The 23123-nt window shown below is 40.5% G+C and overlaps 1 protein-coding gene across 1 annotated transcript in view; it reads right to left on the reverse strand.

Annotated features, from left to right (window-relative positions):
* Positions 1 to 23123, reverse strand: part of DNER (delta/notch like EGF repeat containing) — a 231067-nt gene that overhangs the window by 37665 nt on the left and 170279 nt on the right. The window contains exon 8 of the mRNA XM_081095960.1: positions 14854 to 15078. Within this exon, the coding sequence (XP_080952086.1) occupies positions 14854 to 15078 (225 nt within the window). The remainder of the gene's footprint in view (positions 1 to 14853; positions 15079 to 23123) is intronic.

Here is a 23123-nt window from a genome sequence, read left to right on the forward strand (position 1 = left end):
CAGAGGAATTTAAGTCACCAAAAAAGCACACCTGTGTCAATCAGTAAACAAAATAAAACTCAGATCTTCAGAAAATTTTCTGACAATAACATCCAAAGTAGCTTCTCCCACCAGTTACTCATCACCACACTCAATTAACTTCCTTCATAGCACTTATAACTGCCTGAAATCATATTTCTAGCTTAGTACTTTACTTGCTTATTATTTCTTTTCTTCAGCTAGAAAATAAGCTTAAAGGCAGAGGCCATAATTGTGGTGTTCACAGCTGTACCCACAGTATCCAGTACAGAAAAGACACTCAAATAATAGTCGCTCAGCTCCCAAAACGTCACTGATTAAATCAACACACATTTAAGATGTACCTGTGATGTGCCTGGAACGTCCAGGTACCATGGGTACAAAGCTAAATGGCAGAGTCTTTACCTTCAAGGACTTCGAGCAAGTTAGCAACATGTGCTTCTATCAGGCCTTTTGTGTGTGTTAACTTGTTTAATCCCCATGACAAAATGATAGCCATGACTAACCCAATTTATACAAGAGGAATTAAGAGTCACAGTGGTAAAGAAATGTGCTCAAGGCCACACAGTTGATCCTGTGTGTTCTTCCTATTGTCCTAGGTCAGTGATGGCAAACCTATGACACGCGTGTCAGAGGTGACACGCGAACTCATTTTTTTGGTTGATTTTTCTTTGTTAAATGGCATTTAAATATATAAAATAAATATCAAAAATATAAGTCTTTGTTTTACTATGGTTGCAAATATCAAAACATTTCTATATGTGACACGGCACCAGAGTTAAGTTAGGGTTTTTCAAAATGCTGACACGCCGAGCTCAAAAGGTTCGCCATCACTGTCCTAGGTTGTCCCCCAGATGCATTACCTAGAGTATTAGTTTGGTAGGACCACCATGACCAAATAGTACAGACTGCTGCCTCCAGCTTTCAAGAGGCCCTTGATTTCTATTCTCTCAACACTGTCCCAAGACGACATCATTGAAACATTCATACCAATATAAGACAGGCTCTGCCCCACACTGGGTTTACTCCAGAGCTCTTCCTCCCCTCGTCCATCACATCCCACTCTGAAAAATCCAAACCCCATGACTCTGGCTCTAACCAGATGGCTTGCACACTCTGTGTAACAAATTGGGACAAGTCATCTTTGTATCACCCTAGGGGCCTTCCTGCACTTCCCACTGCCTCAGGAAAAGCAAGCTAGAAGGACCTTCCAAAAACACTGGTGTGTGTCCAGATCACGCTGCTCACTCCCCCAGCACAGACCTAATTCAAGGTGAGAGTGAATATGAAGCATATTCACTTGGGGAGTTTTGTTTCGTGGGAATTTTTTTGCTGTTTCACTTTAAGATCTGATGAGTGGAGAAAGGGGGAGCATTTTCTTAAAGGCTGTGTTGCAAATCCACAGATGGTTCCCTCATTTCAGGTTGAATGCATAAATGTGAGAACCCAAGACTCCCTACTTCAAGTCTAGGCCAGTTCCCAGGAACTCAAGTCTTCCAAACACCTCACCGATAGTAGTTAAAGTGGACAAAGAGAAAATAGTGCTATTATAATACTATGATTGTCTGTGAGCTTCCAAATTCTGGCTAAACTCACTGATCGCCACGGAGCCCTTCAGCACTGCAGTGTCCCAGGCAGCACATTTATTTTACTGAACAGAAAGTTTTGCTGCAGAGTAAACTGTGTGTGTGTGTGTGTGTGTGTGTGTGTGTGTGTGTGTCCCCATCGCATTCTCTCTCTTTGCTGGTGTGTTCACAATAGGAATCTTTTTAAGAACAGAGAAAAAATGTATCAGGAATGCCTGCTCAATTTAATCCTATCAAGCATACAGATGCTCTGCTCTAAATTGACCTGTGTACTGAGTGAGATCTTACAGGCTTCTGTGGGATAACTACACTCTCCTGTTACACACACACACACACACACACACACACACACACACACACACACACCACCTATGGACATGAGGGAGCTGTGCAAGTGAAACAGAGCATTAGTTGGTATGTGGGGGATGGTGACTGCTGATATTCCTTTTTTTTGCTTCCTAATTTCTTATCCTTTCATTGTGAGGGACATTGTGGCCAGAAAGGAAATATATGTGAAATGACCCAAATCAGTCAATATTTCCATTGTTGTGGATCTCATAAACATTAACTTGAAAGGAGAGTAAAATAGAGGCAAAAATAAAGTTTTAGGCTCTCCAACTGAGCCATCTACAAATTTCATCTACCTCCCTGAACTGCTGAAAGGTTGGATAATGGAGAACTGACTCTAAGTCCTATCCCAAGTGTTCAGGCGATGGTTCTCTATCGCTGCAAAAACTGCTGCCTTCACTAGTCACAAGGGAAGGCTGGCAAACCCCTGGGTCTGCTGTTTTCCTCATCCATTGATTCTTTCTTTAATTCAGCAAATAGTTGTTAAACACCCACAATGTGCCAGGCACTGTACTTATCACTGGGGCTTTAAGGCTGTGCAAAAACAGACATAATGCCTCTACTGGGACCATTTAAAGGAGAAAGATGCCAAACAATCATCCAATAAATGTAAAATCCCTACTGGATTTGCCTCCAGAACAAGGTTGAGCCACAGGAAAAAAATCAATCTCCTCATACGATTTTTTAGCCGTGTCTTATAAATGTCCTTTTTTTCATGATTCTTTTGGCCACTAGAGGGTGGATTCTACCTATGATCTATACTGGCTAAAAGAAAGGGAAATAAAAGGTTACTCAAGAGTTTAATACAAGATAGATGTATTTAAATATAAAGATTTGTTTTACAAAAGGGAACTATAGGGCATCAGGATGCAAATACATAAAGAAGAAATGTCATTTGCTTTAATAATAAAACTTAACATTCATATATTTGTTTATGGCTTACAAACAAATTCACTTCTAAGCATATCACAGCTGCAGTTAAAATTTTCCATTATAACGAGGTCTATTTTTCTTACTAACTTTATAAAAATTACTTTTAAAAATGCAAATGCTTGCAACACCATAACAAAAGCACCCCGATTCAAGATTAAGTATAATGACAAGATAATATTTTACAAGTTGATTTTAAAGATTATAGTGGTATGTGTGTTTACTTATAAACAACAAGTAAGATGCTTTAATGAAATAATCCCATATACTCAATTGATTAACGTGTTTATATATACATGGGAAACTGCCTTGGTTTATAGTCAAGGTAAGAAGGATGAGCAGCATATTTGGAAAAGAAAACATAAGTTAAAGCCCTCACATTCTAGGGATTTTCAGTATAAAATGCATCAACATGGACACAGAGCCCACCACAGGCAACAGAAGAGTATTGGGGCAAAATCAAAGTTTAAGATTCTATTACAACACTTTGGAGAGAGAGAAAAAAAGAGTTCTAAAATATTTCATTCCTTTAATTTATTTTACAAACTGTTGGTTAAACTTGATTTTAATCACCCCTTATCCAGTTACCACAATATGTTCTTTTGAGGTGTTTGCCCTCCAAAGGGCTTGTGTCTGTGTCCATCCCACTAGAACAATGGGTCTCACAGTGTGACCTGTGGACAGGTAGCAACAGCATCACCAGGGAACTTGTTAGAAATGCAAGTTCCCAGGCCCTACCCGAGACCTACTGAATCAAAAACTGTGGGCGGGGCCTAAAATTCTGAGATTTAATAACCCTCTACTTGATTATGATGCACACTTAAGTTTGAGTTATAGATTAGCAAAGAATGCAACATCTCCCACAACTTCTGATGCAGGGAAATGGTAGCAGTTACCTATGGCAAGTGCTAGATATGGAACAGTAATGTTTGGGTTTTTGTTTTTATAAGAGAGAGAGGAAGAGGGCAGAGAGAGAGAGAGAGATTTGTTATTCCACTTATTTATGCATTCATTGGCTGATTCTTCTATGTGCCTTGACCAGGGATTGAAACTACATCCTTGGTGTATGGGGATGACACTCTAACCATCTGAGCTACCCAGGGCTGGCATGGGAATGTTTTTAATAGCCATGGCTTTCCCCAGCATATCAATAAACCAACAGTAAAGCAAGCAATCAGAACATGTACCCATCACAGGCATAGAAACAAACCAACGGTGAAGCCCACAAAGGGCCTGCCAGCCAAAGACACATGGACTAAACGAAACTACACTCCTCTTGGGTGGGGTTTGATTAAGGGGAAAAAGAAATGCAAAGAAATCTCAAGATGACAGCAAATGCCAAATAGGAAAAGAAAGGCCAAAATGAGGAACTGTAAGTGTATGGAAGTGACATTTATAATCCTCCCTGTATGACTGCAAGTCATATATTCCTACTCAGAATGAGGAGAAATAAGCTTAAATTCAGATTGGTGAGCACAGTTTTCTTCACTTCCATGACTCAGCTTCCTTGACCCACAGGAAGAGCATTCAGTTGAAAGGAACACAATCAGAAAGTGGCAGACAGAACTCATAGAAACAGAATAGAATGGTGGTGACGCGAGGCTGCCAGTGTGGGGAATGCGGAAAGGTTGGTCAAAGAGTACAAACTTCCAGTTTTAATAGAGTAAGTTCTGGGGGTCTAATGTACAGAATGGTGATTATAACTAATAATATTGTATTACATACTAGAAGACTGCTAAGATTGTAATCTTAAGTGTTCTCACCACAGAAAACAAATGGTAACTAAGAAAATGTTAATTAATACTTTGGTGGTAATCATTTTGCAATATATAAAAGTATATCAAATCAACATATTATACACCTTAACAATGTTACATGTCAATTATAACTCAATAAAGCTGGAAAATTTTTAATTTTTGAAATAACAATCTACAATAATAATGTTACAAACCAACAATTGAGAAATGTGATCTAACAAAGTTGTGCTGTTTTCTAGTGACAAAAGGCATCCTCATGGATACATAGTTTGGTACCAAAGGACTTGTGTGATGGAAGACAAAACATTGTGATTGGGTTTTTTCCAGAAAATTTTGGTGCATGGAATATGGAATGCAGACCATAGATCCCTCCCTCCCCTAGGGCAGGGAGGGTGGGTATTTTCACCCTCATATCACTGCGACATTCAAAGGCACAATGCAAAAGTGCAATCCTCTAACTCCCTATTAGTCACTACCATTCTCAAGGAACTATGCTGAATCCTAAAGATTGTTAAACACCAAGCAAAGTTCTCATAGTCACTCAGGAACATTTTTAGAAGCACCTATCTCCCACTTGGCAACCATCCCTAAGGGCTGCAAACTCATAAGGGCTGAAGCTGACTCTTAGGACTTCAGCTAAAGCTAAAATTAACTACCGGAATTGCACCTTGAGGCAACTGCACAGCAAAGAAAATTTCAAAGTGCAAATAAATTGGAGTCAGAACTCAAGTATTCAAGTAAATCCCAGATTCTCATCCTATTGCTTCTATTGAATAAATATTAAAGATGTCTAAAAATAAGACATATATTCATTTAAGAGGTCATAATGCAGTAGAAGATCAAAAGTGTGTGTTTTGTTTGTTGATTGAAGATCCTAGTATAGCATTGCATTAATAATCTAAAGTGGAAAATAAAACTTCCTTGAAATAAGCAGGGATGAGGTTCAATCTACACAGAATTTTATGAAGTGAGAAAAGCTGTTGACTCACAGACATTCCTTACCACTTGAGTAGCAAGTACAGTGGGGCCTCACTTCTTTTCTCTCAAGCAATTGATGCCTACACACTTTTTGTATTTCAACGTTCCTTCTTCTCGATCTCTCATATTTGTATGTATGTGTATGTGTGTGCGTGTGTATGCGTATGCACGTGTGTGTATATATAAACTTATTTACATTCTTTACATATTTAAGTTTTAAATTGTGGTAGACTGAAAAAAAAAAATGGCCACAAATTCTTCGTAGCTCTTCCCTTCAAGAAATGGAGCCTATAGGCTTGCCCTGTGACTTGCTTATGACAATGAGACAGTAGCAAACATAAAAGAAGAAACATCTTTAAAAAGAGTATGTACTGGGCCCCAACCAGCGTGGCTCAGTGGTTCAGTGTCGAGCTATAAACCAGGAGGTCATGGTTCTATTCCCGGTCATGGCATATGCTTAGGTTGTGGGCTTGATCCCCACTGTGGGGCCTGCAGGAGGCAGAGAGAGATTCTCTCTCATCATTGATGTTTCTATCTTTCTCCCTCTCCCTTCCTCTCTGAAATCAATAAAAAAATATTCTTTAAAAGTGTGTGTATTGGGTCTTGTCCTTTCTTGCTGCTTTTGGAACCCAGCTTCCATGTGAAGAAGTCCAGACTGGTCTGCTGGATGATGAGAGATGTGTGGCCCAGTTTCCCCATCACTCCAGCCAACTACCAGGCACACGAGTAAGACCATCCAGGATCAGCCAGTATCTAGCTGACGACAAAAGTATAAGTGAATATGCCTAACACCACATGGAGGAGAGAAGAGATAGTCCAGTGAAGCCCTGACTAAATTATCAACCATAGAATTATAAGCAATAAATGGTCATATCAAGCCACTAAGTTTTGAAGTGGTTTGTTATAGCAAGAACTAACTGATATATGAAGGTTTAATTACAAGAGACAATGCCTAACCTAAAGGAATAAAGCCAAAGACATAAACTTGCAGGCATCAGAGAACTAGAAGGAAAGGTAGTCTTAGGGGGATGGTGAATAAAGGAGAGTCAACCCAAAATCATACAGCCAGGCACTATACATTCCTTGTTTTCAGTTGGCTTACCCAACCTAAAATAAACATTTTTACCAATGACTTGGGACCTTCACTCTGATCTATATCATTAGAAACCATCTGGTAGAGTAAAAAAATGAAACATGACCCTGGTAATTATCAACATATAATTAAGACTACAGTCTAAACAGCTAAGGATCTGCCTAGGCAAACCCTATAAAATAAAATGGCGTTTTAAGTGGAACAGTGTGACATTGTATAAGGAGGCCCTTCATTACACATAAAAGGACATGCTGTTCTACAAAATCAATAAGTGCTTTGAAGTGACAATGTCCTGGAACTAAAAAAGAGGTTGCCTATCAATCCACTCAGGCAAACCTAAGAGCTCTGAATCTTCATTAAAACTGAGGCAATTTTGTAAAACCACTCAGTATATGAAGCAACTTTCATCATGTACTTTCAAATTGAAAATTAATGGCTGTGATTTTAGAAATGGAAGAAATGCAGGGCACTGTCCCAGGTTTTTATACAAATCTGAATCAAAGAAGACTCAAAGCACATTGAAGGCTAGGAGGTCAGAAAAAAGTAGAACATGCAAACAAATCTCATTATTGGTTGTCTAAGTGGGACTCAGGGTGCATGTCACCCCACCCCCACCCCCGCCTAGTCACAATACAGCTCAGATATCACCTGGAACAGCACACTGTCATAGGGTTTCCATCCCCAGGGTTCTGAGGCCCATTGACACTGAGCCAGTCCTATGCGAAGGTGTCATGTTGAAAGGGGAGGACATCAGAGTTATCTCAAGGAAGTGAACTAAAAAATATTATAAAAGTTAAATATGAAGAGGAAAGAATATTTCAGGGATGTCACCAGTGCCAGGTAAAAAGAAACAGTACCAAAGGAGTCCATCAATACAATACAATAATCAACATGGGAGGCTTTCAGAGACGCAGGTGGTAATAAAATAATTTTTAAAAAAGGTCAAATTTCTACTAGGCATTAGGGACTCCAGAGTGGAAAGCATCCATCAAAAAAGACTGCCAACCTGGCCAATGTTTTTCAGTGGTTAGAGTATCTGCCCACACACTGAATGGTCACAGATTCGATTCCCAGTCAAGATTCAAAGTCCATCGTCAGCCTGCGGACTGAAGGGTCCCAGTTTCGATTCCAGCCAAGGGCACATGCCTGGGTTGCGGGCTCGATCCCCAGTGGGGGGCGTGCAGGAGGCAGCCGATCAATGATTCTCTCTCATCATTGATGTTTCTATCTCTCTCTCCTTCTCCCTTCCTCTCTGAAACCAATAAAGAAATATAGTTTTTCAAAGTCCACCCAGGTCCAGGGTGTGTGCAGCAGGCAACCAATCAATATGTTTCTCTCAGGTCAATGTCTCTCTCTCGCTTCCCTTCACCCCATTCCCTCCCTCTCCTCTATTCTCTCTAAAAATCAATGGGAAAAATATCAGGTGAGGATTAACAAAAAAAAGAGAGGGAGAGGGAAAGGGAGAGGGAGAGGGAGAGGGAGAGGGAGAGGGAGAGGGAGAGGGAGAGGGAGAGGGAGAGGGAGAGGGAGAGGGAGAGGGAGAGGGAGAGGGAGAGGGAGAGGGAGAGGCTGCCTAAGCTGATTTGTCATGTGGCTGTGTCTGTATTTGAGTCATAGGAACAGAAGTTTCTTTAATTGGGTGCATACAGCAGACACCAAGTCAAATGAAATCATAAGTCTCAGTCACAGGTTGCCCTCAGCATCTATTTTGAAGCAGTTGAATCTGCAATGAAACAAAAGCAAAAGAGGGCCCCCTACTGCCAGGCAGTTCAATTTCCTTGGAAGTCAGCATTGCTTCTCTATGCTGGGAAGTAAGAAACTATTGGTTAAGAGCCACTCTTCGGATCACAACCAAGGCCACTTTTCAAACCTGCCTTTGAGGTGTACACTTAGACACCCATCTCAGGAGCTGTGCTAAGATAAAAGGAGTCTAGAAGCTTCTTCCAGTGATTGGCTCAAGCATAAATAAGCGGCCAGGATCACACATAGCTTGGGGGCCACAACTAGGCTCCTGCTAAGTCTAGCCTATTGGTCAAGAGCTTTATCATCAGGCAGACCCAGGTTACACTGGGGTTTCTATCACCTCCACCTCCGGCAATAGAAATACTATCATCTGGGTTAAGTAAAAGAAAATGTTTGTCAAGGGCTTAGCACAGTCTCCATGTAGGAAGTTCTCATAGCTGGAAGCTGCTCAGGGCGAAGCCAGCATGGATAAAGTGCATTACCTGGGTCAACAGAGCTAAATCAACGTTTTGATGAATCTCAATTTAATGTAGTCATTCGAGGTGGCTATTCAGACAACTACCACATAGAAATCTGGTGAAATGGTTCATTTTTCAGTCAGCTATTCACTACTGGTGAGTCAGGGTCAGAGTTTGACCCCATTTCCTGTTCACTCTAAGATGACAGAAGCTCCAGATCCCAGCCCAGCTTCATCCTTAACTAGCTCTGGAGTCATGGGTGGAGAAATCCAAATACCTTTTATCCCACTTCACAAGAATTCTAGGGATTTGAGAGCCATCCAGTAAAAGAGCTCTGCCTGGCCTCTGGCACTGAAATATTTATCAGTCACAGGGCCAAGGCAGCGAACAATCCTTTAATCCCATAAGTAGGACCTGGACCCATTATTCAAGAATGCCCACTATGGCCAATTTTCATGGCCATGGAAATTGATCCCACCTTTAGTTCAACTCCAACCTTGAACCTCACAAGAGAAGAACCAGAGCACATATTTAATAATTTCTCAATGGTCTTCCCCAGGAAAAGGGGAGTATCTGACATTGGCATCATCCTCTTAAAGATTCTGCAGGGCATCATCTCATTTGAGCTTCATTACATTTATCCCCATTAAAAAAACAACAACAAAAAAAAACAACAACAAAAAACAAGAAAAACCAAGGCTAACAGAGGCCAATTGCATGGCTGTTCAGTGATAAAGCTGGGACTTAAGTTCAGCTCTTCTTAACTCTAAGCCCTCTTCTTAACTCTAAACCCAGGCCCCTTTCCATCACACCTGGGGAGAAGGCAAGGCATGCCAAATTTCAGGTCTCAATTCCAGATGTGTGAAAAATGTTAGCCACGGGATCATAATTTTCAACCACAAAACAAAATAAGAGGCAATGGCTTAGTCACAAAATAGTTCTAAATAAGTCCCCACATGACCTCCATGGCCATGGCTTAATGAGACTTTCCCAAAGTTAGGCACTGCCTAGTGCTTCAAACAGAGCCATCCTCAGAAATGTTCTGGTTAGTGACAACAGCTGTCATTTCTGACCTTCCTTCCAGGTAAGATGATGTGAAACGATTTGCTCACAGACTATGCTATATCCTGCTGCCAGCAGGTAAGTCTCATACCTTTACAACAACTGTTCAGTCAAGAATGTGTTTCAAACTATTTGAATTTTAAGGGGAAGCCGGGAGCAGTGGGAGCAGAGGGAACAGAAATCCCTTCTAATTAAAGGCAAGTTCATTAACACTTTCATACATATGGATTAGCCATTTAAAGCAAGGTTAAATGAGTGGCCTGTGAAAAGATTTTTAATGTCAGGAATCTCATAAAAATTCTGTATGCTGCACCAGCCAATGCCCTTGACTCATTACCAGTGTCCTTTGTCTCCTCGGATTAATCCCTCAGGTCACTAGCCTAAACAAGGTGAATATCAGGTCCCCCGTGAGTGCCCCCCCCCCCCATAATTAGATTCTAAACATAATGGAGAGGAAGAATGGTCATGGAAGAGGTCTGAACACCATCAGGATGTAGCATTTCTATGCTTAGGTATCTCAAGTCTTATCTATAGAGAGGGCAGACAGAGCAATGCTGAAGCTGTAATTGGTGAAGATGCAGCTGGCCTTCAATTTATTTATGGGAGAAGGAGATGTTTAGTATTTTATTTTTATCTGTACTTAGACAAAATTATGAAATGGTCTTGTTTGTCTCACTTGATCATGGCCTATGAGTGACCATGCCTGATGTCAATGTTCTATGTGATTGCTTATACCCTTATGTCCAACAGGAGACACAATGCCAGGCTCTGAGCACATAACCAACAACCCCAAGGCCTACCTGTGAGTGTCCAACAAGCTCCCAGATGTCAGGGGCTACACTTTAACAATGTGAAGATTTAAACTTTTTCTTAGGGAAAGTACAGATTATGAAGGGTTATGACAGCTGTGGTAGGTAGATAGGCTTCTACTTGGGATCCTGATGGTGGGCAGATATATTTTGGAATATAACAAAGGAAAGGCCTGGTAACAAGATTAGGATGTGGGGAAAGGAAACAATGTATTTCATAAGAGCTATAACTCTCAAGAAGAATGTGATATGCAGATCAGGCCCCTCCTAGAGCATGTTAAATGCAAGAATTGTCTCCATTCTAATAAACCTGGTAAAGTTTTCTGGTTAATAAAAGATGACAGTTGCCCACTGTACTTACCGAAGAATCTAAATGCAATTGGCATTCATTAGGTTGCTAGATGTCTTCATATCTTTGCAGTTGTACTTTTTTCTTTATAGCTGTTGAATGGCTATTAAAATCCTGACCATTGAAGTCTTACCTTAGATTCTGTTCTCAGCAGACATTACCAAAGTGCTGATAGTATCAAGTCTACATTAAACAGAAGGCAGCAATGCCAGCTGTGTCTTTAGCCCACACATCCCAGTAATGCAGCCCACATGTAGAGCATAGGCAAAAAAATTAGTAAAAAAAACAAAAAAAACCCCAAACAGTACTTGAAATCATGCAGTTTCCTTTTTAAAAAATTTCATTTGGAAAAAGACTAACCTTTCTTTCTTGTATAGTCTGGAAGACCTATTGAGTCCCCAGCCTGTGGCGGAGAAGAATCCGCATGGATTCACAATGGGCAACTTGTCCAAAGTCTAGTCTGTAACAATTTGTAAGCATCTAAGGTTATTCATAAAAATAAAAACTGCTACTTATATTTCCATGTAAAAATCCTCTAATGCCTATACTTCAAATTCCTTCAATAGTAACTTAAGGCACATTCCATACTGGCAGGATTAATTCAACTCAATAAGGTTAGAATAATTCAAGTGTATTAGGCAGGGAGGAGGACCAGTGAACTCAGGCAAACCATCTCCCTCTTCACCCGGGATTCCTTCTGGTATTGGTCATCATCCAAATGGCATCTCCAAATGCCACCATTGTACTGAGAACCCATGAAACACATGGCTGTCACCTATACAGGTGATGTCATGCCGGCGGGTGACTCCCTACACTGTGGCACTGCCTCCTATGTTTGCAGGGCTCCATATTCTCAGTATTTCCAGCCTTTGAGAGATTTCAATTTGCTATATTTTTAGAGTACTTGTGGCCTGTCACTTAGCAGCGTCACTGAAAGATAACATCTCAGTGATTACACAGTGCTGACGTTTTATTATTTGATATTAAAATCCCACCCGAAATCTCAAGCCTGATAAGCTAAAAATGAGGTTTGAAAATAAAGCACCTGGCAGATCTGATTTCAGTCACTCAAATGGCATTTTGTTAGCTGGCAACTCATTATCAAGCTGGCACGGTTTCAACCCACTGCCTTTCTAGGAATGGAATCCGTGTGCTCTCTATGAAGGTGATCAGGCTGGCCACGCTTCAGCTAGACACCCCATTTCACCTGTTCTTACGAGGGTCTTCTGTTATGCAAACTAGTGGGAAGGCAATTACATGCTCCAAAAGATTAAGACTAGAAATTTCACATTCAGAGAACTGTCATTTTCACCTCCTAAAATGTAAATTCTTACCAGATATTAAGATATATTTTTTCACATAATGTCACCTAATGATCGGAGAAAGCAACACCTCAGAAAGGAATGCTATCTCCCAAGTTCAATGAGAGTTCAGATTCCAAAGCTATGAGAGACTGCCTAATAGATGAAGGTATCATGGGATGGAATATATGCTTCTTCAGCTTTTCAAGGCCACTTGGAGGCTGGACACTGGCTAGTACCAAGCTAAATGCTCTGAATGGACATGAATGAAGTTTGAGCAAAGAGCAGCAGGACAGAAAAATGGAACTTAAACAAGAAATACACACACACACACACACACACATACACACACACACCATGGCTTGAGGAGAAATCTCCATGAATGGAAATAAAGGGGAACAGCTCGTACTACTCCATGCCAGAAAATGTGCTCCATGCTCTCACACAACAGAAGAACATGGTCACAACTTGTCCCAGATCTAATCTGGGACCCCAACTGTAATTGAATGGACCAGCAACTAAGATGTTATTCATGAAAATGAAAACTGAAGCACCAAGATGTCCTGGTAATTTCCTATGGTGACAGTCAATAAGTAGGGATCTCACAGGGAGGTCCCTCTACCCTCCTCGGCCTCTTCTCCTAGTGTAGAGAGAAAAACCCTAGCAGAATAGTTTCCATTTAGGACCATGTCAGCCTACTCACACAAGCTGAAACCCCTCTTTATGTATTATTGTTAGGCAAGATCTTAATAATATTGAAGCATATTAAGTAGCATTTTATATTTAAACTAGAGGCCCAGTGCATGAAATTTGTGCACTGGTAGGGTCCCTAGCAGCTGCTGGCTGCCAGCTGCCAGCTGGGAAATCCCTCCCTTCCCCTGGCCAGGCCCACCCCCTGGTTGAACTCTCAGAAGACCTCCGGGTCGAGGGGACAATTTGATTACTATGCTCTTATTATATGGGATAACTACATTGAAAGGATTAAAAATAAACCAACTAAAATATAAGGGAAATTTTCCCATGGTTAAGAAAGGAAGTCAGAGGAGAAGGAAAGGAGAAAATGAAACAGCCTTTTGGTCTTGTCAAGAGGGCGCAGGCCAGACTGAGGGACCCCCACCCCCACCCCCACCCCCAGTGCCCAAATGTCATGCACCGGGTCTCTAGTTGTTATATAAAAGTTACTAATAAAACACACTTCCTGTAGACTGGCATAGATAGCTCAGTGGTTGAGCATCAACCTATGAATCAGCAGGTCATGGTTTGATTCCCAGTCAGGGCACATGCCCAGGTTGCCAGCTTGATCCCCAGTGGGGGATCGTGCAGGAGGCAGCCGATCAATGATTCTCTCTCATCATTGATGTTTCTATCTCTCTCCCTCTCTGAAATCAATAAAAATATATTTAAATAAATAAGTTAATTAATTAATTTTTTTTAAAACCATGTCCTCTTACCCCCAGGGGGAGAAAGACACATACAAAGATAAGAAATATGATGCTTTAAAGATAAGACAAGTGATACTGGGTGATAGCTGGAACACGAGGGAAGGAAAGCTGATTCAGGCCCAGCAGGAGAAGTTTGCAGGTGACATGGGAGAGGAAGGACAGGCATTCATGGGAGAATACTGCATGAGCAGAACCAGGAGTCAAGCAAAACCGGGGAATTGGCCACCTGTGCTGGTGGGTCAGGGACGTTTGTGGGGAATCATGCTGGGAGTATTCTAAAGAGCAAGCCAGTGCAAGGATTGAGACCCAGGCAGAAAGGAAGTGGAGGAAAGAAAGTGGGCGGGCACTGTTTTCAGACCACACCAGGAGGCGGAGCAAAGACTGACTAGTAACCACTGTGACTCTGAGTATCAAAACTCACACAACAACAAAAAAAAAAACAGGACAATGCAGAACACATTTGGAAAATAAGTGATAGAACTTTTGAACATTCACACAGGGAGCTGCAGTTCCTATAACATACTGTGCATGGAGTAAGAATTTTACTAGAGGATAAAATTCTGAACAGAGAGTGTTCTGTTTTATGTGCATTAAAACAGAAAAACATATCCCATTAGCCTAAGGACCCAGTATTAAAAGATGTGCAATACAGCCAAAGCTGTAGAATGACCTTTAATAAAGTGTTTAAAAAATAATTAAGCTGCTGTAAGATTAAGCCTGTTTTTAATTTTCTTTATTTTGCTTACTTGTATTTTTTTTTTATTTTTCTATGATGGTGAACTGCTCATAAAAAGGGGAAAGGGTATTTTTTAAACCCTGCCAAGAGTAAGTCTACAAAAAAAGTGTGTCATACATGAGTGGAGGTCAATTACATTGACAAGTCAACACATGCAGCAGGCCAGCATTTGCTCGGATGCGAGAGAGAGTCGGAAGCCTGAGGCTGGGGAGTGAAGGACCCGCAGTGATGGCCGGTACCCACCTGGGTCACAGAGGCACTTGTAGCTGGTGCCCACGCTGCGGCAGGTGCCGTGAGCACAGGGGCTGAGCGCACAGAAGTCCACCAGCTGCGCACAGGTGGGGCCCGTGAAGCCAGCGCTGCAGCTGCAGCCGAAGCGCACCCCGTCGGCGTAGCAGGTCCCGTTGTTCTGGCACGGCGATGAGGCGCACGGGTCCACCTTCTCTTCGCAGGCAGAGCCGAAGTACCCTGCCAGGAAACGCAGACCCAGAGGATGGGTTAAAATTTTTTAAACTGCATTTACTCATAACAACTTGTAAACTGAGTACAGAAATCTTTTCCTCGTTGTGAATTGATTAGCCAATTAATACATTAATAGTCTGCAGGTATAAACAAAGGCAGGTATGGCAGGTTTTCTTAGTGTGGGTAATTGGGGGTTAAATTATTACTAAGTCCTGTGCTTTCAGTTTTCTTGCAATACAAAATATGACTGCTCAGATGTATAGACATGCAGGGACATGAACACATTTATATACGCATACATATGTGTGTCTATATATACTATGCAGGGGTGGGGAACCTTTTTCCTATCAATGACCTTTTGGATATTTATAACATCACTCGCTTAATATAATTTACTTACTATAAATGTATGTTGCTATGAAAACAAGCTCCTAGATTTATTGAATTTCAAGTCCTGCCTGTGGTTGCCTTGGCAGGGCCAGACCAAATGATTTTACAAGCCTTATGTGGCCTGTGGGCCAGACTTTACCCACCCCTGACTAGAGAGATGTCAAAAATATATTAACAGTGATTACCTTCAGGAAAGTGGGATTGGGGTCAGTGCAGGGCTTTCACCTCTTATTTTATACACATTGCTGGGGAAAGATATTCCTCACTTTGCTTTAACAGGTAAAGATATAATCCTGAATTTTAAAAATTAAACCCATGTAAAATAACACACAATAAAAAAACCTTTCTCCCATCTTTACTCCTTTGTCCCACATTCCCTTCTCTAGAAGCAATCACTTTTGGCAGTACCTGGATATATATAAGTTGATTATTGTACTAGATACACTGTGGTATATCCATACAGTAGGAAATTATTCAGCAATGGAAAGGAACTAAGTTATGACTCATGACATGACATAAATCAACTATAAAAAATTATGGCTGGTGAAAGAAGCCAGCTACACAACACATAATGCATAACTTCATTTAAAAGAAATGCCCAGAAAAAGCAAGTCTAAAGATATAGAAAGTAAATCAGTGGTTGCCTGGGGCTGGGGTGGGAAGAAGAGTTGACTTCAAATGGCCATGATGAGTCTTTCAGGGTTGATATAAATCCTATCTAATAAAGACAGAATATGCAAATTGACTGTCATTTCACAACAAAGATGGCAGCACCCACAGCCAATTAGGAGGGAATATGCAAATTAATGTGACAAAGATAGCGGTGGCCTGCCCGGAGCAAAGGCAGGAGGAGGCAGCCAGAGCAAAGGCCCGGGCCCTGGGTGCTGGAGAGAAACCGGGGCTGGCAGCCAGGGGAAGGAAGGCCTATTCTTGCACGAATCTTTGTGCATCAGGCCTCTGGTGTTTTAATATTAGATTGTGGTGCTGGTTGCACAACTCCATACATTTATTAAAATGCATTGAACTGTACTCTTAAAATGAATGAAATCTATGATATGTAACTTATACTTCAATAAAGGTTCTAAATTGCATTCATTTTAAGTGTGTTTAATTATATAAGTGATTTTTTATTTTGTGTGTGTGTGTTTCAGTATTTCTCATTTTTAAAATGTTACATATTTATGCGTGTGGGTCTGTAGGCTTGTGTGTCCATGTAGGTGTTTAACAATGCTTTGGGTAAAATCTATTTTTCTTTTAATATTTTAAGAGAAGTTTGAAAATTAAATGAAGATTATTCAAATTTTAGAAACAAGAGTTTAAAAATTTTACTCATATACAGTTTTTATTCCAATATTCTATTTCATGGTTTTTATCTCCTTTAAATTTATATTTACCCATCTGCACTCAGAACTAGAAATGCTGGTAGTTTCTGTTGCTATTGTTAAGGACATAAGGAATATACAAAACAAAAGTTGTTCCCAGACTTAACCATCTGAAGCATCATCCAAAAATTGGCATAATCAACATGGTATTCTTCTGTCCGAAACAGAAAATTCAAAAATTATCTAATGCTATCCAACATTTTATAATGTTTTGGGTAGTTTTTAATTTTAGAAATAATCCTAAGAATGTATCACACAATCAGTTTTAATAACACTTGAATTCTCCCAAGAGTTCCCTTGCAGCCTGGAGTGGAATACAGTTCTATCCTTCATGAAATGTTTTCCATTTCATTCTGATTGCAAAGGAGACACTTAAACACGCTGTTATTACCATAGGACAAGTTGAGAAACCAGGGCAAGTCCTGACCCTTCTAATCTACTACTGGCCTGTCCCAGCAACAAGGCGAAATTACTTTCTCCATAAAGTTATTTTGGATTCTAAAAAGACGTACATCAAAATTCTTAAAACAGCTCCCAGGCCAATGCTGAATGACTGAATAAAAATGGTAATAAGAATAGAAACAGCTGACATCCTCTGGGGGCTCCACATTCATAAACACATTTGAACTCCAAAACACAAAGAGCTCAATATAGGAGAACAAATGGAATACTGCTTTGTGGAATTTATAATAATAAACGCGTAATATGCAAATCAACCGAATGGCCAAACAGCAGAACGACTGTCCAGACGACCACACTATGACACCCACTGGCATCAGGCCAGCCAAGGCGGGTGCGATGTGATTGGTCGGGTGGCCCCACCATTGCCCCATGATCGCCCTGCAGAGGGAGGCCCAGGTGGGGCGAACGATCAGGGGGCTCCGCGATCGATCGCCCTAAAGAAAGGGGTCCAGGCTACCCAGCTGGCAGTGCTGCGGTGGGTGGGTGGGGCCTCCTTCTGAGGGGCGATTGATCATGGGGCTCCCAGTCTGAGAGAGGGCGCAGGCAGGGCTGAGGGATCCCCCCCCTCACCGCCTCCCAACTGGATGATTTTTGTGCACCGAGCCTCTAGTAATTGTAATATAAGTAAAAAAAATAACAATAGCAGTGTTTCTAAAATGACTAAAAGATGGATAAATTAGCCATACTGGAGGAATAATGTGTAGTCCTAATTGGAAGCTAACATATTTGAATTAATAATCCCACTTGAAGGTAGAAAATGAAAAACTATTTGATATGTTAACCAAAAGATGCATTGAGAATAACAAAGATAGTGATATTTCTTGTTTGGAATAGTTTATTTCAAGTCATACAAAACTCATATGATGGACATCAGGAAATATTAAAATGAAAATACCAGAGCTCCAGAGAGAAACTCAAACACATGGGAGAAATACCAGCAGTGGAGAGCTTTAAAAACAACTCACTGTAATAAGGGGAAGTTTAGAAAAGGATGAAAGATTAAAGGATTAAAATGGAGAATAAACAAAACAGAACTACAAAGGAAATCTCTAAGGAATGCAGGGATAATGCAAAAAAAAAAAAACCCACACTATAATTTACTTAGTTGACTGTTACTTCAAGTTTTGTATTTGAACCAGTATTTATATATGCCAGCTCACCATTTATTCTGTAAATAAAAAAGAAATCAGCACCCCTGAGATATACACATTACGGAAATCACATATTTAAGACCCAAAGAAAGCACTTCTGGGAGACTTTAAATTACAAAACAATGGAGTCACTCTATGGAGAAAGCTATCTAGATGTCAGAAGTTTCTGCAAGATTGATAAAGGGGAGGATGGAATAAAGTAACACTGGCATTTTTGCTGACCCTGTAAAGATCATTTATATAGAAGAAACGATATGTGTGGGCACTTAAAACCGAACACGTGATTTCACTGTCTTGGCAAATGGTTCCAGTCAGAAATTTAGAAAGTATACCTGATTGCTTCTTGTCCCTTAACCCCCATAGCTAACCAATCAGTGGATAGTAACAGGTTCTATTTCCAAAATAGTTTGTGAATCCGAATGTTTTATATCATCTCACCGCCACTGTTCTAGTCAATTATCTTTCCCCTCGTCTATTATAAGTTTCCTCCTGTGAGCATCCCTGTTCTATTTTACCCCTATAACCAATTTCCCAAACAGCAATGAAAATGATTTTCTTAGAACGGAAATACCATCATCACTTCTCCCTTCCATGGGCAACAAGTCCTACAGGCCTTGACTCGGCTGACCACTCTGAGCCCTCTCTTTCCAGGACCTGGCCATGCTGCCTTCCATGCAGTTCCCAGAAATGACAAGCCATCCCCCACCTGGAGCCTTGAAACATTCCAGTGCCTGGAAGTTCCTGCTCCAACCTGCTCACACAGAGGGCTCCTTTTAATTCTCAGCCTCAGTGCTGGACAGACAGGCTTTCCCTGATCACCCCATTCCAGGTACATATATTTCTTGCTTGTTCTGTATCACAGCACTTTCCTGACTTTGTGAGATGTAGTTGTATGTTGGTTTACCAGAAAATAACCAGCTCTCATCCCCAAGATCTGAGGCCTCCTAGAAGAGTCACGTGGGTTCCTCTCACCCTAGAAGCTCAGCACCCAACAGAGTGGCCACGCAGTCAAAATTTGTGGAATAACTGAGCAGATGAAAAAATGGACGAGTGACAGAGGACATTTTCTAATAGATTTATTCCACAATTTAAAAAAAAAAAAAAGTAGATTGAGAAGTATGGATTAGGTTTGGGGAGTTACAATAAAGGAATATGAAAAGGGTGAATATTAGTCACTATCTGCTCTGATTACAGATAATATAAACAATCAGTGAATCAAGACAGCAGTAGAAAATTTGGTGCCTTGATGAGTTGCAAAGGGAAACAAAAAGAAGGTCTGTAGAATCTTGACTCTCAAAGAATTTAGTCTTCAACAGTGAAGACCAGAAGGACATATTTGCGATGACGCGAGAACAATGTGAGGCCATTTTTTCTTTCTGCAAACACGGAATGATTCCAGCATGAAGTGATGTTGGAGGGACAGGCCCAGCTGTCAGCAGTGGATCGGTGTATGTGGCACAGGCTCTGAGAGCAGCAGTGATTGAAAAGAAGGAAGGATTGTTAGGGGTGTGCAAGCCAGGAAAACCTCACAGAGAGCTGGAGTTTGCACTGGGCCTAAAAGAAAGCCCTGGATTTGGTTGGGCAGACAAGGACGAGAAATGATATTGGGATCAGAGAAGAGGTTTTGGCTGATGTTTATGGAAAACGTAATTGGGACCACATTTGTTCCAGTTCTAAGAAAGTAGACAGCTATGCATGATAAAGAGGAGAAGGGAGAATATCCAGGAAAAGCAATTACAAAACCATCAGATGTAAAAGACCCAAGACAATCACATTTAAAATGTGACTTTTAATTTTTAAGAAAATCCATGTGAGAGAGTAAAAACCACTTTAAGGACTTCTTAGCAGAACAAAAGGATGAATTTAGATTTAAGACAGGAAAATGAAAAATAACTAGGAAATAGAGGAATATTAAGTTAACTTCTCCCCAGTTTAGACTAAATATATAAAAGTCAGAAGAAATGAAACTTAAAGTAGATGAATTATATGAACAAAAATAATTGGTTATTAACAGTGGAAATTTAGAGGTTTAGTGAGAAAGTTCTGCTATTTCCTTTGGGCATTCATTTATCTAACAAATTTATATATAACATATAATTGTTGAGGCCAGGCACTGCTTCAAGACCTTGCATGTTATTGAGGAACTAACTTGTAAAATCACTGACCAATCTGTTCCACAGTCTTTACCCATATTGCTACAAATCATCCCTCTTCCCTTCTCACCTCAATTACACTAGTAAACACCTGATTTCCTACTTCCAGTCTCTAATTCACTTTCTATACTGCTTGCAATTAGGGATAGCAAAACAACACAAATAGATGATATCCAGTAGCCTCAGAATGAAATGCAGACTTAGTGTGGCTTATAAGACCGTTCGTGATGGGGCCTCTGAGTAGTCCCCTCATTTATGTTCACTTTCCATACTCCTCTTGGCCTTATCGAAATATTGGCTCTCCCCCAAATCATGAACTCTCCGCATCTCCTTGCATTTTTAACCCATCTTTCTTTCTACTTAGAATATTCTATGTGGATTATGAATCTTTGTAACTGAGTATATCAACATGAATCTAGAGTGATTGCCTCTCTAACTTTCGACTATCATGTGCCAGCCCTAAACTGAGCATCAGAATGGTTCCCAAAGCAAAGAGCTCAAGGTGAGGGGTAGGACCCAGGCATTCACTAGAAGTGAGCACTGCTGGCCCCCACTGCTAATGGGAGAAGCAGGCAAACAAAATTCCTTCCAGTGTTTTTATTTAAACAATCTCAGAGAAACTGTGCTGTGGGAAAAGAAAAGGGGGAAGAAACAAAAAAGAAATAAGGGCTCAGTTGTATATCATAAATTAATGAGCATGTACCAAACATAGAAATAAAATTTTACACACACTTAGTAAGTCTTCATATCCTATTTTGTTTCCAAAAGGTGAAACCACATAGCACTGGGAACTCCAAGGATCTCAGCTGCTAAAATTCCTAAATGAAGTGGTGATTTAGGGATAAAGCCAAATTTTAAAAGAGTAAGAACAGTATTTCATTCAGGCATGGTAATTTTATGAGGACATGTTGCATGTTTCTTACGTAAATACATGCAGTTTTATATGGTCCTAAGAGAGGGCTTTCACCAAACTCATACATATCAGGATTCTGGGGGAAAACAAACAAATCCTAGAACTGGATAACTCATAAATCCTTATTGGAGAGCATGCCCACTTCCTGAGCAATGCACATTAATCTCAAAGATAATTTTTATGACAAGTGTGACTATTGCCTGTAAATCCCTTTAAGATGGGAAGCATCACCACTGACATGAGTTGAACAAAAGGATTTACATAGCTAAATTACTCAAGGCTATAAAATGTAGAAAAAAAAATAGTTTTGGATAAAACTTTGGAGCATGTTGCAATGGGATTCAACCTTCAGGGCCTTTGGCTCAACATTAAGTTTCAGACCCAGACCTTCCTTAGAGTCACTTAGAGATTTTAAAACTTTTCTCTATAAACATTCTTGAATAAACAAATGGATTTAATATCTCAGTAAGGGGCTCTCAAGCAGATATATCTAAATTGAAGACTTTTAGGAATGGGGTTCCTTAAAGGTAATAGTCAACTCTTATCATTTTATAAAGAAACAATATCTGGAAAAGATAAAAATTGTATGACTCACCCAAGGTGATATGATTAATTCTCCATAATCATCATCATCATCATCATCATCATCACCACTAATATTTATTCAGCACTTACTATCTGCCAAGCACAGGACTAAATCCTGTTCTTCACAGCTATTTACAAAGAGTATACTAGTATCACCCCCATTTTCTAAAATGAGGAAAAGGAGCCTCCGAGAAGCAAAGAGCTGTAAAAGGTACATCCGGATATCAAACCCATAGTGTGACCCTAAAGACACATTTGTAACCACTCCACGCTCCTGCTGCATCATCAGAACCAGAATCAGGTCTACTGGCGCCCAGGCCAGAGAAAGACACCAGCTCTCACTTTGGCAATGGAGTTTCCAAGTTATAAGATCTGTAATGTCTGACAGTAAAATCCATGTATGTAAATACAATGGACAGTAATGATAAGTATAAACAATTAGATATCTGCAGAATTAAAACTCACTTAGTTCTCTAACATATATGAGCTTCTCTCCTTCTCAAACCCTATCCTTCCACATCTCTTTCCTGCAAACTTCCCAAACTTTTCTCCTTAGTCCCATTCTTGTTTCCCTCCAATCTATAATGTTCCAGGATGAAATTTTCAAATTCCCATTAAAATTCATTAATGACTTGGCAGTTAATATTGATAAAGCAGCTAATGTTTATTGAGCTACTTTCTGGTAGCAAGCAAAGCAATAACAACAAAGCATTCTGGGGTTTTAAAGTTCTTGCACAAAAACCCCTTGTGATTCCAGAATGGCCCTGTGAAGGAAGCGGCATCATCACCTCCCACATCTACTACTAAAAGAAAAGAACTGGGTCAGAGAGGGGGATTAATGATTTTTCAGCAGTCAGTTAGCCAGTGACCCTGAATCCCACCCCCGGCTATGGCACAGCCTGCAACCAGAGTGGATGGCAACTGTGGAGCGCAGGGTGAGGCACACTGTGAAGAACTCGGAAGTGTTCTACGGGCAAGTGATGATGGGTGCTGCTGCACGGCCATCAGCCCTCCC

The sequence above is a fragment of the Myotis nattereri genome (genome assembly GCF_964212035.1).
Source record: "Myotis nattereri genome assembly, chromosome: 7".
NCBI classification, from domain to species: Eukaryota; Metazoa; Chordata; class Mammalia; order Chiroptera; family Vespertilionidae; genus Myotis; species Myotis nattereri.